At 54.6% G+C, this 17,224-nt stretch overlaps 1 protein-coding gene across 6 annotated transcripts in view; it reads left to right on the top strand.

Annotated features, from left to right (window-relative positions):
- PPFIA4 (PTPRF interacting protein alpha 4) overlaps nucleotides 1–17,224 on the top strand; it is a 49,502-nt gene that overhangs the window by 22,569 nt on the left and 9,709 nt on the right. For 3 of the 6 annotated variants that reach the window (XR_003523220.2, XR_003523221.2, XM_027612697.2), the window contains exons 14-25: nucleotides 1,558–1,666; nucleotides 3,226–3,434; nucleotides 4,867–5,107; nucleotides 5,559–5,594; nucleotides 5,815–5,948; nucleotides 6,277–6,443; nucleotides 8,538–8,631; nucleotides 9,136–9,217; nucleotides 9,797–9,997; nucleotides 10,704–10,766; nucleotides 11,386–11,412; nucleotides 13,161–13,336. Coding sequence is in view for 3 of the 6 variants with exons in the window: in XM_027612697.2 (XP_027468498.1) it covers nucleotides 1,558–1,666; nucleotides 3,226–3,434; nucleotides 4,867–5,107; nucleotides 5,559–5,594; nucleotides 5,815–5,948; nucleotides 6,277–6,443; nucleotides 8,538–8,631; nucleotides 9,136–9,217; nucleotides 9,797–9,997; nucleotides 10,704–10,766; nucleotides 11,386–11,412; nucleotides 13,161–13,336 (1,539 nt within the window). In the remaining 3 variants the exon portion in view is untranslated. Of the gene's footprint in view, nucleotides 1–1,557; nucleotides 1,667–3,225; nucleotides 3,435–4,866; nucleotides 5,108–5,558; nucleotides 5,595–5,814; nucleotides 5,949–6,276; nucleotides 6,444–8,537; nucleotides 8,632–9,135; nucleotides 9,218–9,796; nucleotides 9,998–10,703; nucleotides 10,767–11,385; nucleotides 11,413–13,160; nucleotides 13,337–13,669; nucleotides 13,869–17,224 lie in introns of those variants that run through there. The other 3 variants (XR_003523222.2, XM_027612698.2, XM_027612699.2) reach the window with 2 other exon arrangements.

Raw genomic sequence — 17,224 nt, 5'->3', positions numbered from 1 at the left:
ATGGTTGTGACCTCCCTTTTTCTGAAAACGTTGTAAGAGGTGGAGAGTGGTGCTTTTCACCTACTGCTGGAATTAGGTCCATGTTTTAGGGAACTTCTGGATTTTTCTCCACATTCTGTGAACTAATTGACGTTGAACTCAGACCTCAGTCTTGCTGCCACTTCTCTGCCCAGAGAGGCAGGGTGAAGATTGAGGGTACTAGTGGGCGATGCCCCTCAAGGTTCATGGCTCCTGGCTGTTTTCTTTCCAAACCAGTCTCACAGGAGGGAGTCTTTGAGGTTCCCTTCAGTCATGCTTTTGCTATGTCAGGGCAATAGGGATCCATTTCCCTGAAGAGTGGTCACAGGAAATGTGTACATACACATTTGTATGGAGGGGTAGGGCTTGCATTAGGGGAAGGGACATTGAACCTGAAGAAGAGAAGCCTGGGGGTGTCTGGGGTGGTAGAGACTTAAGTACCATCTTCAAGTTCATCAGGAATTATTGTTTAGGACAGCGTGGAGAGAAGCAGGGAACAGAGACAGGGAATAGTAGCTGGGATCCCTCTGACTTCTTCCTTTCCATAGGTTTCTCCAAAGAGAACCCCCCCCACCCCCAATGAATACGACTCATGACTCAGAGAACACCAAGTTATTTCCCGCTGCTTGCTTTCCTTAATGGCTGAGCATTCTTGGCTTTGACCATAGAGAGACTGGACCCATCATGGGATTGGGACTGAGTTGGAGGAGAGAAGGGGGGGATAAGCAGGAACTCCCTTTTCCCTGCTCCATTTCCCTTATCCATTGTAGGCTTGCCCTGTCCCTCTGCCCTGGGCCCCCTCATGGGTTCCAAACTGGGAAGGCATCATAGGGAAGAAGTGTCACTAGGGAAGGCGTCCAGACATTCCAGAGCATCATTACTGGGATTCTAAAGCCTCAGGGTTGGAATAAACCCAGGGGGCATCTAAGTGGGTTTTCTAGCCCATGTATCTGATAGAGTGTCCTGGCCTCCTGAAGCTTCCTGGGGGAAAGGGAGTCGGCCTGGGTTGAATTTTGGCCAGGAACTCAGTACAGATTATGGGGAAATCCAAGGAAAGTTGCTGAGGAGAAGACAAAGAAACAAAGACCTTAGGGATTAAAAGGACCTTCAGAGACCCGCCCTTGCAAAGTCCCTCAGTGCCCGGAGCTCTCCAGCCCCGTTCTTGTCAGATGGCCCGAGAGCCAGGGTTGAATACCTCTGATGGAGAGCTCAGCTCTTTAAAAGCCACCAGTTGCATCATAAACCAAATCTTACCATCCGAAGGTGCTTCTTATGTTAAATGGAAAGCTGCTTCCCTAGAACGTTCTCCCCTGGATCATTCTGATCCCTGGGGCACCAGAGAATAAATCGAATCTCTTGTTTACACGGCAGCCCTTAAACCATTTCCAGTAGCTTTCTGCCAGCTAAGACTTCTCTTCGCCAAGCCAAAGATCCCTTAACTCTTTGGACCTAGTGGGTGTGAGCTGGGGCTCTCAGTCCTCAGGGCTGGTCTTTTCTTCCCCCCCCCCCCGCCGCGGCACCCCTCCCCAACCACTCAAGGTCGCACATGGGCAGCGCAGCGGATGTGCGGTTCTCCCTGAGTGCAGCCACCCACGCGCCCTCAAGCCTGCACCGCCGCTACTCAGCGCTGCGGGAGGAGTCTGCCAAGGTGAGGGGTGGAGGGGTGAGTGTGGAGGGGTCTCCCCGGGGAGTTTGGGGTCAGTTCGGCCGTGTGCCTGGCTCCAGTTTCACAGACGGCTGGCGTGCGGTGCAAATCCTCCCCCCCCCCCCCCCCCCCCCCGTGTGGACAACAGCTGCAGCCCTGGGGTTGGGGCCATTGTTAGCTGCAACAGCTGTGCCCCCTCGCCTTGGCCTCCTGGTGGGCAAGTGGTGGGGCTGGCGGGCGGCCAGCCAGTCCCTGAGGCCCTACTGAAGCGTGTGCACGTGTGCCTGGGGGTGCAGGCGTGTGTTTCTGGCAGTCAGGGTGGGAGATGCAGGGGTGAGATGGAATTGGCCAGCTTTCTGGAACACAAGCTGTGGTTTATGGGGGAGATGAGGAAGGGATGGCAGGTTTAAGTGGCCCTGGGGAGATGGCACCTGAAGTTTTCTGAGAAGCAGCTTTGCGTTCCTGCTGAGACTGCCTGGGGGGCGGGGAGGGGGAGCAGGAAAGAACGGGGCAGAAGAGGACCAGGACCCACCTCATCTTCTATCTGGCGAAACGTGATTCCATCCTAGCGCCATAACTGTTAAGCATGCTGTGCCCTGAACCCAGGTCCTCCGTATGCTCTGAGGCACTGCAAGATATAGGTTAGAGAAGGAGGGAACTCCTAGCCTGCTGGGGGAGGATTCATCTCTGCCCTTAGGAAAGCCCTAGTCTGATGGGGTCACAGTCTGAAGGGATCTCTTTCTGCCCTCTCCCTTTCCTCATTCTGTTGATAAGAACACAGCAGGTGCCCAGGAGCTAGAAAAGAGCCCTAATGGGAAGTTGGGGGTCTGGGTCCTAGAGGATGGGGTTGGAGCACCTCTCTGTCCCTGGCCCCCCTGCTCTTCTGGCTCGCTCAGCCCACTTCTGTGCTCTTTCCTCTTCTGGGCCTTTATCCACTGAAGAGGTTTGTAGGGTGACTTCTGAGACCACCACTTCTCAGGGCTGGGTACGGGATCCTGCGATGTGCTGAAACCCTGGGAGACGCAGGACAGACAGGACTACTTGGCTTCTCTTGTACCCTGGATCTAGTTACTCTTTGAGAGTTTGTATTCATGGAAAGGGGTAGCCTTTATATAGTGCCAGACACCGTGCTAAGTGTTTTCCATGCATGTCCTCACTCTGTTCTCACGATTACCTACAACGTAGGTAGGTACTATTACCATCCCCGTTTTACAGATGAAGAAACTAAGGCCCAGAGAGGTTAAACAATTTTACCTCCGTTGCACAGCTAATAATCAGATTTCAAAGCAAGGCAGTTTCTTTCTGGAATCTGTTCCTAACCACTCTGCTACCTGGCTCCTTGAATTGGGGTAGTATTTCTTAGACTCTAATGGGCAAATAAATCACCTGGGAAATTGGTTAAAATGCAGATTCTGAATCAGTAGGTCTGGGGTGGGGCCTGACATTTTGCGCTTTTAACGAGTCCCCAGGAGGTGCCAGTGCTGCTGGGATAGGTGGGGAGGGGCCTGCTCCTCAGCAGTCTGGTGTGTCTTATTCCTACTCTTCTCCCCTCCTTTACTAAGGACTGGGAGCCCTCTCCACTGCCTGGGGTGCTGGCCCCCACAGCCGCCCCTGCCTTTGACAGTGACCCCGAGATCTCCGACGTGGATGAGGATGAGCCAGGGGGTCTGGTGGGCTCCGTGGATGTTGTCTCCCCCAGTGGCCACTCGGATGCCCAGACCCTGGCCATGATGCTGCAGGAGCAGCTGGATGCCATCAATGAGGAGATCAGGTTCGGGCTGGGGCGGAGGGTCTGGGAGGTGCCTTGTAGGACAGGGGCCACTTTAGGTTCGGGCACTGCAGGACAAATTCTACGTGTATCTGCTTGTCTCTTCTAGCTGCCCCTCTGAGTGCTCAGTCTAGGGACTCCGAGCAGGGGGCATCAGGCTCCATACCGGATGGAGAGGGGTGAGACCTCAGCCTGACTTCTCGGGCTTCATTTCCCCTCCCGGGGCTAGGGAGGCTGTGTTCCTGCAGCTCCTGCGGCTGAGACTGGAGACCCCCGACCGAGACCACCTCAGGGGGAGAACTTTGTAGATGCTCCGGTCAGTCTGCCCCTGCATCTCTGGGGGAGGCAGCATTATTTCCGTTGTTCAGCCAAGGGAACCGAGACCAGAGAGGTTAAGGGATTTGCCCGAAGCCCCACAGTAAGTGGCGGGGCCAGGATTCGCACTCAGGTCTACACTCTGTGTATTGTAGCATTCCTCCCATCCCTAATGAGGCGTCGAACAGAAACCCGTGGCAGGGAAAGCGATCAAGACCTGCACTTTACCCTGCCTTCGTAGGAGGTTTGTGAATGTTTATGACCAGCGGCAAGGACAAATCTGAGCCAGAGGGCTCAGAGCTCATAGGGCTATAGGGGACATCTGGTTCCATGGTTCCCACACTTTTGGATTTCACAGACCAGTTAGAAAACACACACACACACACACACACACACACGACAGAAGGGTAGTAACCTAGGGCTGCCAACTTTTATTCTGCAAAGGAACCCATGAAAAGTAACTGCTGTCCCCTATCACAACCATTCTACAAAAGAAAGGGCATATTAACACCCCTCACGCTGGAAAGACAGACTCAGAATAAAGACAAGTCCAGCTCCTAACGGACAGTTGGCATTGTCACATCCACACATGCGTGTGTGTACATGTGTGTGAGGCTGTGTACACACGCTCCCCCCCTCCCCAGGATTATCATGGGTTTTCTCATTTTTCATGGAACACGGAAAACTCCATCAGGGGTCAGCGTCAGTTAAAGGACCTGGGTTGGGGGACGGCTGGCTTGGACATTGCATGGGTCTCGTGGGAAACTGAGGCCAAAGAGTCTAACCCTAGGTGGTCCACGTAGTCAGTGGTAGGTCAAGAATTCTGCCTTCCAGGCTGGTTTGTATCCCACTGACTAAATTCCTCCTTTGTTGAGCTGGGGAGTTTTGTTACGTGAAGTCAGCTAACAAGACAGACAGAGGAATGTTTCTGAGCTGCAGTGGGAAGATCGGGCTGTGTCCACGAGGCCTGGCGTGTCCCGGCGATGCCTGAAACAGTGCCGCGTTCCCCTGGGCATTGCCTGCTGCCTGGGGTCCCAGAGCGGGGAGTGCGGTGCCGGCACCTGCCTCCTGCTGGGCCTCGCTGGGGCCAGTGTAACGTCTGGTTTTGCTTGCCTCCCAGGATGATCCAGGAAGAGAAGGAGTCCACGGAGCTGCGTGCCGAGGAGATTGAGACTCGAGTGACCAGCGGCAGCATGGAGGCCCTCAACCTGACCCAGCTGCGGAAACGCGGCTCCATTCCCACCTCTCTGACTGCCTTGTCCCTGGCTAGTGCGTCCCCCCCGCTCAGCGGCCGCTCCACGCCTAAGCTTACCTCCCGCAGTGCTGCCCAGGACCTGGACCGCATGGGGGTCATGACCCTGGTGAGAGCCTTAGGACAGTTGATGAACAGCCCTAGTCAACTCTGGGCTCTGCTTTGGGGGCTGGCCGAGGGTCGCTGCGAAGGCTTGGTAGGGCTCACTCCTTCTCAGCTGGGCCTGGCATCCTCTTCCCACGACGTGTGTAGACCCCAGCGTGTCAGGCGGCCAACATGTCCCTCTGGCCTGCGCCCCTCATGTCTTCCGCAACCCTTTCTCTTGGATAAGTGCAGAATGCTTAAGAAACTCACCCCCTGCCCATACCTCTCCCTCTCTTCCAGAGGTGGCCTTGACTTATTTTTCCAGGCTAGCTTTTTTTCTGCTGGGGTATTCTCTCTCGGCCTGTGTAAGGCACTGAATCCTATCGTCTCCTCCTAAGACCACTGGGCTCCCCTTGGGGTGGACTTTTGGGCATCCGGAGGGTGATGCTGAGCTCACCCTTCACTCTCTCTTCCAGCCCAGTGACTTAAGAAAGCATAGGAGGAAACTGCTGGTGAGTGCTGCCCGATGACCCAGGTACTAACGGGTGAATTCTCCCAGGCCCTTCCCTTTTGGCTTCTCTCCCCTGGCTGGGCCCTTGAGTCTGAGTCTGGGCTCAGAGAGGGCCCCGTTCTTCCCACTGCATTTCTCCAAGCTCCTCTGCCTCGTCTGGGCTGGGTAGGCAGGCCCCAGATCTCTCCCTCTATCCCCTGACGGCTTCACTGTCTGTTCAGTCGCCAGTGTCTCGGGAAGAGAACCGAGAGGATAAAGCCACCATAAAATGTGAGACTTCTCCTCCTTCCTCACCCAGGACGCTGCGGCTAGAGAAGCTTGGCCATCCAGCCCTGAGCCAGGAAGAAGGCAAAAGGTAAGTGGCACGGGCCCCACCTTGAGTCCCTCTACGGCCAAGGTCATCTCATCCCCCCCTCCTGCCTCTGGAGGGACGGAGTCTCACCTGTCCAGGTGTCTGAACATCTCACTTCTCTCTGAAACACTGTCAGGGAAGGACATTCCCATGTTTCCTTCGTCACCTGCTCTGATCATAACCTGCACCGCCCCCCTCCCCCCCCCCCCCCCCCCCGCCCCCGCAACCTCGGCTGCTTACCCTAAGTCCTTCCAGAGGTCTTACTCCCAGGTCTCCTGTTATAATGAAAGCATGTTTCTTTTCATTCCGCCCCCTCGTGGCCGTCCTGTAGTGCTCTGGAGGATCCGGGCAGCAACCCAAGCAGCAGCGACGGCAGCCAGGACTCCTTGCACAAGGGCGCCAAGCGCAAGGGCATCAAGTCGTCCATTGGCCGCCTGTTCGGGAAGAAGGAGAAGGGCCGGCTAATCCAGCTGAGCCGGGATGGAGCCACGGGCCATGGTGTCTGTCCACGTCCTAGGGAGTGGGTGCAAGCAGAGGGGCCAGAGCAGGAGGGAGTCCTGGGATCCTGCCTTCTCCGCCTGCCTCCCAGGGGGCCCGTGGGTGGAAGCCACAGGTCAGGCCGATTTCAGCTCCGGAGAGGAGAGGCGAGGCAGGTGGTTTGGGTTAGAGCTGTTTCACAGGGCCAAGGGCTGCCGCAGGAGCCGCTGGCTCCCACCACTGGAAGCGTCCGGCTGCAGGTGGGTGGCTCTACTTGGAATGCTGTGGAAGGGATTCCTGTATGGGCGAGAGGTTGGACCTCTGAGGTTTCTTGCAGTTTGAAGGTTTTCTGATGTACCGTGCTCAGGACTTTCGGGAGGAATCTCTGGGTTCTTTCTTGAGGAGAATCGGTTCTTGATTAGAACTTATTTCTAGTACATCTGGCCTCCAGGATGCAACATGTCATAATGCCTATTGATGGCTTCATAGATATTCGGAAATGCTTGGGCGGGAGTAGCATTACCACTTCTGTGCGAATATAAAGTTCTTGTGTGTGCTTGGCACCTGGCGGGTACACAACAAATGTCGGCCGTCTTTCTCCGCCCTCCCCTATTCCTGCTTTCCTTTCCTTCCTCCCCTCCCTTCCTCCTCTTTCCCTCATTTACCAGTCATTTGTTCAACAGACATTTATTGAATAACTACCGTATACAAGGCTCAGCATTAGGTGTTGTTGGAACAATAGGCCTTTCCCTCAAGGAGCTCAGTGTCTCCTGGAAAGGAAAAAAGATAATATGTATATAAAGAGATGATTCCAGAACGGCGTAATGATAGCAGTATGCTTCAGGTGCTTCTGGAACGCCGAACTCGGCCGTGGAGTGGTAGGGACACCAGCAGTGGCTTCCTCTGCTAGGCAACCGCTGGGCTGAAGCGGGAAGGCTGCGTAGGAAGTGGCCAAGCCAAGAAGAGTTGTGTGTGAGGGGACCGGGGGTCTGGGAGAGGTAGGTTCTGGGTGCAGGAGCTCTGTACACAATCGAGTCTATTCAGAGCGGGGGAGAGAGAGGCTGGGAGGAGTGGAGGCGTGGCTGTGGACCCTAGGCTGGGCCCAGCTCAGAAGGGCCTTGAGAAGTTCTCCCAAGGCAGTGGGAGCATTGACAATTGCGTGCAGGATGAGGGCCTGATTGATGAGAAGAAAGGAACCTCTGAACCCAAAGGCATAATTAGACCTCCCTGCACCTCAGAGAAGGTGGGGATCAGAAGCTAGTTAACTGAGTGAGGAGGAAGAGGAGGAGGAAAGGCACCTCTCGCCTGGGTGGGGAATGAGGTGCAGCACCCTGCCCCCAGCCCTCAGGAGCTGACACAGATGGGGCTGGGAGGGGGCCGAGAAGGTCTGATCTGTGGAAGAGGTGTTCTGTGGGAAGTCTTAGGATTTTCTACGCTCCCTGCACCCCGGCGGCACCTAACCCTAAGACGGCATCTCACCTCGGCTTCTGGATCGCCCACACCTACTGCCGGCCGCACTGTGTGGTGTGCCCAGAACTTGATGAATTCTAAGATGTGGCGCCTGCCATGAACTCTGTAGGGGTCTGGTGTCCTTTTCAGGAGATCCTTAATAGAAGAAGACCGAGCTAGGAATGTTCCCCCGTGGGGTTCGTGCAAGTGTGCTTCCTGAAAAAGAGGCCAAGGGGCACGTCTCTCAGTGTGTCCGTCTTCCCACCCCCAGCCGGGTCAGGATAATCCTCTCTGAGCCCGGAGCCCACTCACGTCTGGCTCTCCGGATTTCCTTTGCACCTTGGTTTGGAGGAGAGCAATGTTCGGTCTAGGTTTCTGCTGCTGAAAGGGTAGGACAGCCTCAGTCCATCTGGCTGGAAAATGCCTGCAGGGTTGAGGCTCTCTGGGGGAGACTCTCTGGGCTGGGGGACCCGTTTGATGCCACTGTGGGGCCACCCTGGATGTAGGGACATCGAGCCGAGGCTCTAGGAATAATGAATGGTCCCATCAGGCCTCCTGGGTTGTTAAACATCGAGGAGCCTCCTGGGGGTCTGCTCCCCAATCCTGGCCCAGGCCAAGGGAGGAGAAGGAGAGGGCCTGGCTCACATGTCTTCTCTTCCCTTCTAGTTCTGCTGACAGACTCCGAGCTTGGTCTGCAGGAGCCCATGGTGCCTGCCAAGCTGGGGACCCAGGCAGAGAAGGACCGGCGTCTGAAGAAGAAGTAAGAGCCACAGGCCAGGGTGGCGCCCGGCACCTCACCCGCTGTCCTTCCCTTGGTTTGCCATGGGACTGAGCATTTCTAGGTGCCACGGGACTGAGCTCAGGCAGCCAGAACCGGATCAAGGCCCTTTCTGAACTGAGTTGGCCTGGTCCCCCTGGGCACAGCAGGGACTAGGAGGTGGTTTTTACTATGACCCAAGGGAGAAGGAGGCTGGGGGGCTGTGGGAAGGTGACCTACGACCTGTGGGTCTCTGGCGGAGCAGACTGAAATGTCTGTGGGTCAGGCCATGTGCAAACAAAGTCAGAGCCCCTTGCCCTCTGGGGATGGAGAGGAGTGCTGCCCCATGGCTTGGCATCATACTGCTTCAGGCACAGAGCAGGGGTCGCAGCCCAGTGGTGGGGAGTTGGGTTGTGGGAGTCCCACTTAGCATAGTCCATGGCCCCTGGAGTAGGCATGGTTGGGAGAAAAGGAGACTAGTGAGTCTGTTCTTCCTCTTCCTGCAAGACACCAGCTGCTTGAAGACGCCCGCAGAAAAGGAATGCCTTTTGCCCAGTGGGATGGCCCTACTGTGGTCTCCTGGCTGGAGGTAAGCCTAGGCAAAGGGAGGCTACTCAGGGGGCTGGTGGGAAGGATGTGCGGTGTGGGTCGAGGACTCCTCGGGTAGGTAGAGGGGTGGTGTCCGTAGAACTTTCCCAGCTTGTTTCTCCCCTTCCAAGTACACATGTGGCATGCCTAGCACTTAGCCCCGCTCCCTTCCCCAGCAAAGGCCCGTACCAGTTACTGTGCAGGGCAGAACTGATGCCACTTACTGCTGATGCCTCACAGGTAGCTTGGTTTGGGTTAGGGGAGCTAAGTATCACTGAGCCACAGGCTTTCACAGGCAATTTGACTCCCTCTATAGGCTGTCCCCTGGACCTGATCACTCATGTGATGTTGGGAAAATCCCCACACATTCTCAGGCCTCAGATTTTCCATCTGTAAAATGGGCAAGAGAGGCATTTGGTGATTGTCATCTCTACATTTCTGAATTCTTCTGCTCTGTGTTTGCTCTTTTGAGACCATGGATGAGGCCTGGCCCTTGCTCCTTGATATTGTCAAGCTCCTGGCAGTGGGGCCCAGATCTCGGGGAAGGGGCTGAACTTACCCCCTGTGCCCGTATCTGCAGCTCTGGGTGGGGATGCCTGCTTGGTATGTGGCAGCCTGCCGGGCCAACGTCAAGAGTGGTGCCATCATGTCGGCCCTGTCGGACACGGAGATCCAGCGTGAGATTGGCATCAGCAACGCCCTGCACCGGCTCAAGCTCCGGCTAGCCATCCAGGAGATGGTGTCGCTGACCAGCCCCTCTGCCCCACCCACCTCCAGGACTGTGAGTGGCGTCTCCCTCACCCAGGACGTTTTTCGGAAGTCCTGGGATAGTATTTGCAAATTTTCCCATTGGTCTTTGGGAAGATGGTAACATTGATTCCTGCCCCTTCTGGTCCCTCAAAGGGCTCAGCCTGGTCTCCGGGGTGGCGGGGGCGGGGGGGTGACACTGATTCCAGGAGGCTCCCAGCAGCCTCGTTCCCTGCCTTCACGTACCACTAGTGGGCCCCATCTCCCTATACCCACTGTGCCAACAATTGCAGATCTCTGGGCAGAGTTTCCAAGGGCAGGGCTTCCAGGGGTTCTGTGTTGTTGCTGGACTCAGGGAGGCGGAGGGACAGGGCATTTGTCCTGGTCCTCCAACCTCTCCAGCTGAGTGCAGACTAGTCCATGGACCCTCAGGGTAACATCATTCACTGCTGTCCGTTTCTTTGATGGGGATCCGCCCCTTTTCCACGATCGGTGCCATTCATTCATATTCATTCAGGAAACGTTTGTTGAGCATTTCTAGGTGCCAGGCACTGTGCCGAGCAGTGCAGCTACAGTGATCCGGGGAGGTGCTCCGAGCCAGACAGTGTGCGGGGCTCGGGGCCGGGCCTGTGGGAGGACTCAGGGGAAGGAATGTTTGTACTTGTCCCTGGGGTTCCCAGCTTCAGGGGAATCTTGGGGACCCACAGACAGGACCTGCTAGGTTCCCTTTCTGCCTACAGTCTTCCGGGAATGTCTGGGTCACCCATGAAGAGATGGAAACTCTGGCAACACCCACTAAAACAGTGAGTCTGGCCCTGGGCCTTGGGCCTGGGTTGGGGCTGATGACCCCCATGAGGACGAGGGGAAGGTGGTGGGAAGTGAGAGGGGGTTGCAGTCGGTCTAATATGAGACTGGTATCCCTGGTGTGTGTTGGGTTCTGTTCTCAGGTGGTGGGCTGGTGGGAAAGGAGTGGGATTGGGAACAGTTTGTGTGTGCTGGGGGATCCGTCTCCAGGGGTCCCAAGCTCTCCCTAGGCCACTGGCGCACTGTAGTGGAGAAGAGCTGGCCTTGGGGATGGGGAGTGCTTTGCTCTGCTCTGGGCAACAGAGTCCTTGCCCTTGTGCTTGATGCTTGCTGGGGGGCCAGGGAATGGGAGAGCCTGGCCCTTGTGGGGCTCCCAGCCAAGCCTGCGAGGTGTGGGAGTGTGTTTTTGCCACACACACATTTGCTCCCCCCTCAGTGCAAACACAGACACATGCACCAGCCCTGTGTTCTCTCTTGACCATCCCAACAAGCTCTCCTTAGTCACCCTTCCAGCCACTGGGGTGTCTGCTCCCTCTGTTTGATGGGGCCTAGGGTGGACGCTTCCAGGTTCCTTGACTCTGTCTATTTCCCCTGACACGCTGCACTCGTTCCCGCTAGGACAGTGAGGAGGGCAGCTGGGCTCAGGTAAGACTCCCTTCTCTGTCCAGAACCACCTCTCAGGAGTTCAGGACAGTATTTTCCCAACGGGCTCCCTGCCCAACAGGACTCCCTGAGTCCCAGTCTGTTTACGTCCCCTCTTCGCACGGAAAGCCGTGGACAGGTTTTCTCCTCCCGCTGAGGCCCCCTCCCTCCTCATTCCCCTCTAGCTACTTGTTCTGGTTTCTCAGGATGGCCAATGGGGAGCCTTAGAGGGCTGTGTCCCCAGCACACCTGCCTCTTCCCCTCTCTTCCCGGGAATAATGAGCCTGAGATGGGTACAAATCCTATTCCTCACTGCATCCCTCAGGGGCACCCCTGGTGAGCTGGGCAAAGACCTTTTACTCATTTAGTTAGTAGCCAAATATTTATTGAGCAGCTACGAGGTGTCAGGCCTTTCTAGGCTCTCTGGATACAGAAGTGGACTCTCTTATATTCTAGGGGAGAGACAGGCAAGAAACACATAACACACCCATGATCACTATGTCATGGGGCGGGGCTCTAAGTACCGTCGAGGAGCACTGTGGATACTTCAGGGGACACCCAACCGGGTCCTGGACAGATCGGTCATAGTATATTTACACAGTGAAACCTCCAGCAGAGGAAATAGATGAAATTTAGAAATATTACGTCAAGTACAAAATCTAAACCAAAAGATTCATGGAATTTTATACTAAAACTCAAAAATAAGCAAACTTAATAAAATTTTTTTTAAGACAAATACACATCGGAGATCGTAAAAACTGTAAAAACATTTTTTCCAGCAAGGGCATGATAGAATACTCAGCATAGTGGTTACCTCTAGCCGGGCAGCAGGGGATGGGGCGGGGAAGGCGGGCATGGGGGTGGACACAGCCGTGGGATAGCGTGGCTGGTGTCCATCGATGTTGACTTCTTCTTTATGCTTAATAATGAACCTGTGCTACATTTATTTTTATATGTCTAACGATTTCATTTTAAAAGATAAAATCAGTGTTTCAAGCTAAAAAAAAAGGAAGTAGGGTAAGGAACCAGAGTGACGGAGGAGTGCTGTTCCTACAGTCTTTCTAAGGACAGGTAGACAGGAGGCCCTGTGTCGGCAGGAGGTGACAAGAGAGTGGGTGGAGGGGGGCGGCCAGGGGGCGGCTGGGGGTGCGCAGAGGCGGACGGCGTGGGGGGGTGGCCGGGGGGGGCGCGGGTGGTGCGCGAAGAGCGGGGCAGCCGGGGGTGTGTGTAGGGTGCTGGAGAAAGCAACAGAAGGCCTGGGGAATTCCTGGACTGTACACCAGAGCTCAGAGTGCTGAGTGTTTCAGGTGCAGGCCTTCACCTGTGGCTTTTGAGTTCTTTAGTCCATACGTAGCTCTAGGATAGATGTGGGAGGCCACTCTGTGGTCCTTTGAAACTGGGCCTGTCCCCTGGGCTCAGTGGGCTAGAGGCCGGCGGAGAACCAGGAAGGCAGGTCAGCCACACAACACCACAAATGCATTCCTGAGTCGACAGGAAGGACTTCATATTATCTGCTGCCTGGATAGCTGCTTCTGTTCATTAGTGTAGATAATTGATCCGTGAGTAGAACCATATCATTCTGAGATCTTAAAAGGTACCATTTAAAACCCCCACCTCCTACCACTCCCAGCTTCTTAGTGAAAATAAGCTGCCACGGTGGATGGAGGGATTTTTCTCTCCACCGGGTATGCCGGCTATGGCCGGCTGGCACTGCCTTCCTCCCCGATAGCCGCTCTGCCTTGTTCCCCCAGACCCTGGCCTATGGGGACATGAACCACGAGTGGATTGGGAACGAATGGCTCCCCAGCCTGGGGCTCCCCCAGTACCGCAGCTACTTCATGGAGTGCCTGGTGGACGCGCGCATGCTGGACCACCTCACCAAGAAGGACCTGCGAGTCCACCTGAAGATGGTGGACAGCTTCCACCGGTGAGCAAGGCCAGAGCGTGCTGCAGGTCTCCCCCAGCCCTGGGGGGGTCTGTCTGCAGGGATCCAGGGGCCTCCAGCTCCTTGTGTGGCCCGTCTGGGCGCTAATGGGTCTCCCGCTTGTGAAAGCCGGATCCTCGTCTCATCCTGCAATGTGAGGGAGGATTCGGTTCTCTCACCTCCAGCCCTTAAGACACAGAAAGTCATTCTTCCCTAACTTCACATTCTTGGAGATTTCCCTCCTAGGTCTGCATTTCATTTCTTTGTCTTTGGGCTTGCTGAAGTTTCTCTGTTCACCCTGGGGAGCCTCAAACTGAAACCAGTGTCTCGTTTCAGGGTCTAATTCCTTCCAAGTTGAGAGGAAAGGTCTTTCTGGGCCCTAGTCCTGCCTGCATCCCAGATCTGAGCCTCTCAGCTTTGAACCCACGCCCTTTGGTATACGGGATGCCATCCAAGTCTCTCCTCCCCTTTGCTGAAAAGGTCTTCTGTTCACAAGTGTCTGCAGCGGAGGTCTCCACGGCTGGCAGCCCGTGGGCAGAATTTGGCCCCACAATTGTGTTTTGTTTGGCTGACACGGTATTTTAAAGATTATGAATTTAGTTGCCAGCATTTAAACACTAGAAAATTTTACACAAAGTTCTGGATGTCTGGCTTCTCTTAAAAAACTGGAAGCTCTGTTGACACATTCTAGCATGGAGACAGCCAGCTGGTGCTGGTGGTGGCCGCCCTCCTGCCACAGGTAGGCGCAGTCCCCAGATCCTGCTTCACTCACTGTGCTACCTGCTTGAGCGCAGGGGGCACTTGCACGGGGGAGCAAGGTGGGTGGTTATATTCCAGGGGTTGACAGTTGTTAGGAAGGCTTTTTAACATCTAGCTTCAAATCACACAGAAACCTTGCTCTTTGAGCCAGGTTCTTTGTCTTTTACCTCTAATGCCCACGGCCACCCTGCAGGAGAGGTATGACCCACCTCGCATATTCTGAGTGCCACTCCGCTGGCAAGTGGCACAGCTGGTGTTCAGACCGAGGAGAATGAGAGGATAATGCGACGAATGTTGGGGCTGGGAGCGTGTGGCTTTTCAAGGTTCTCTTGGGGCTCGTGGTCTCTCTGACTCATCAACCACAGAAAGTTCAATTTGGAAGGGATCTAGCTAGCTTCCCCGTTTTATGGGGGAGGAAACTGAGGCACGGGAAGGAGCATCAGGGATGGTAGCCAAGTCTAGCCCTCTTGCCACCACACCGCAGAGCCTGTGATGGTAGAACTCCCTACTGTGACCTCCCTCGGCACTCCCCCACCCCTTCCCAGGGCCGAAAGGGAATCTTTTGTCTCTGTCCCAGAGGCTGCCAGGCCTGGCTGCACCTGTCCCTTCCTCAGTGATTGATAGGGCTGGGGAGAGAAGGGCTGCTCCCCTGCCAAGCTGGGATGCGCCTGCTCGGCTAGCGGACCAGTCAGCCCGGCCCCACCCAGCATTCTGGAGGTCCTCCTGGTGACCCTCTGCCCAGGCCCCAGGAGAGTCTCAGGCTGCACACGTGGTTTCCGGATTCAGCTCTAAGTCTGGAGTACTTCAGGGTTTCTAAAGCGTTTCCCTGTTCCTTACCTCAACGACCTATATACCTGTTTTTATTCCCCTTAACATTTCATAAGCATGCTCTTATGTCTTTAAAAATTCTTTTAAATCATAATTTTTATGGCAAAACACATTTAAAAAACCCTCCTTTGTGTGAGGAAAACAAGCCCGACAGAGACCAGGAGTGTCACCAGGTGACATGGACTGGGGCCAACATCCTTCTTTCTTTCTTTCTTTTTAAAGATTTTATTTATTTGACAGAGAGAGACACAGTGAGAGAGGGAACACAAGCAGGGGGAGTGGGAGAGAGAGAAGCAGGGGAGAAGCAGGCTTCCCGCTGAGCAGGGAGCCCCACACGGGGCTCGATCCCAGGACCCTGGGACCGGACCTGAGCCGAAGGCAGATGCCTAACGACTGAGCCACCCAGGCGCCCCAACATCCTTCTTTCTTGACGTCGATTTCTGAGCTCTTTCCCTTGGAGCATCGTGTTCTCTTGAGCAGCTTTCCTAGAGAACTGGCTGTTTTGATAGGAGAGCTGGCACACACAATCATCGGCAGCGTTCTCCTGATAGTGGTACCATTGCTGAGCGCCTGGATGCTCCAGGGGCGGGGCCGAGCCCTTCCATGCACCACCACCTGTGATGCCCATGGCAGCGCTGCAGGAGAGGGGTGGCCTCATTTCCACGTGCTGAGGGCCACCGGGCTGGGAAGTGGCACCGCTGCATTCAGACCTAGGTTGATCTGACTTTAAATTTTCGCCATGCAATGCAACAGCTTTGAAAGTCCTAGGACTTGGACAGAAAATGATAGCAAGTGAGACCAAAAGTAGACAGAAGGCATTTCCGGTCAGGAGGTGTGTGTGCTTCTGCCGCCTCCAGCGGACCAAGGCTTAAACCAGTGGCTTGAGCAACAATTGGTTGCCTTGGGCCAGAAAAGGGTTCCTAGAAGTAGTGTCTGTGAGCTGTGAGGGATTGTTCTAGGAAGCAGGCCTGCCTGGGTGGAGCTGAGGGGAGAGAAGGAGGGAGTAGGCAGCATGATTTAATTTCACAAGGAGATGGCCTCAATAATAGAGCTGGGAACGTCTATTCCTCCATTTGATAGATGACAAAACCCAGAGAGGCTGAATGAAAAGCAGTGTTCGAGTGAAGGAAGAACATTCTAATGAAAGGTGGGATGAGCTGCCTCAAGAGGTCGTGAGTTCCCTGTCTCAGAGGTGCTCGGTACAGGTGCTCACACTGCTCAGAAGGATGCTACACTGGTGACACCTGCGTGAAATGGGGGCTTGGACTGGTGGCCTGTGGGGTCCCTTCTAACCTGCAGGTTCTGTGGTTCTTGGCCTGGCTTATGATTATTTATTGAATGCTTACTCTGCATCTGGTACTGTTTAAGTACTTTTAGTACTTTCTGTGAACCATTTCATTTCATTCATTAAGCATTTATGGTGTTGACTATGTGCCAGGCACTATTCCAGGGGTTTGAGATAGATCAGTGAACAAAACAGAGTTGCCCTCATGCAGTTTACATTCTAACTGGGAGAGACAGACAAGGAACTATCTATCTATCTGTAGATAGTATCTATCTATCATCTATCTTATTTATCTGTCCATCCATCCATCCATCTATCCATCCATTAACCTATCTATAGTGAATATATATACTATGTTAACAGACAAAAAGTACTAGGAAAAAAATTAGACCAGGGTAAGGAGGATTGGGAGTATGGGCTGCAGTGGTGATGGTGGTGTTGCAGTTTTAAATCAGGTGGACAAGGTGACCATTGAATCGAGAAGATGACATTGAGCAAAGACTTAAAGGAGACAGGGGGTGAGCGATGCAACAGATTGGGGAAGGAGTGTTCCAGGCAGAGGGAGCAGCTAGTACAAAGGCCCCGAGGCACATAGGCAGGCGTAATGTGCTGCCTGTGTTTGAGGAAGAACAGAGGTGTCAGTGTACAACGGCAAATCATGTAGCATGCGTAGGTCATTGTAAGGACTCTGAGTGAAATGGGGAATCAAAGAAATATCTGTAGGGATCTTTCTGTATGGGTCAGATATCTGTAGGGTCATTCCAGAGCCTAGAGAGTGGGGGGCTGTTGCTTCATTCAGAGAACTTTCCTTCCATCAATCAGACCCATACCCTGGCTGAGAGGGAGGACATGGGTTGGGCCTAGGAGGGGAAATAGCCTTGGGCTGGGTCACATGTAAGCCCTGGGAGAAGGAGGAACATGCCTAGGCTGGGAGGCTCTTTGAGCTGGAAGACGTGGGCCTGGACATGCTATGGCTGCTGGTGGATGTGGAGCAGAGGTGGCAGGAATGTGGCCCCACT

The sequence above is a fragment of the Zalophus californianus genome, chromosome 10, assembly GCF_009762305.2.
Source record: "Zalophus californianus isolate mZalCal1 chromosome 10, mZalCal1.pri.v2, whole genome shotgun sequence".
NCBI classification, from domain to species: Eukaryota; Metazoa; Chordata; class Mammalia; order Carnivora; family Otariidae; genus Zalophus; species Zalophus californianus.
This window is presented reverse-complemented; position numbering and strand designations above follow the sequence as displayed.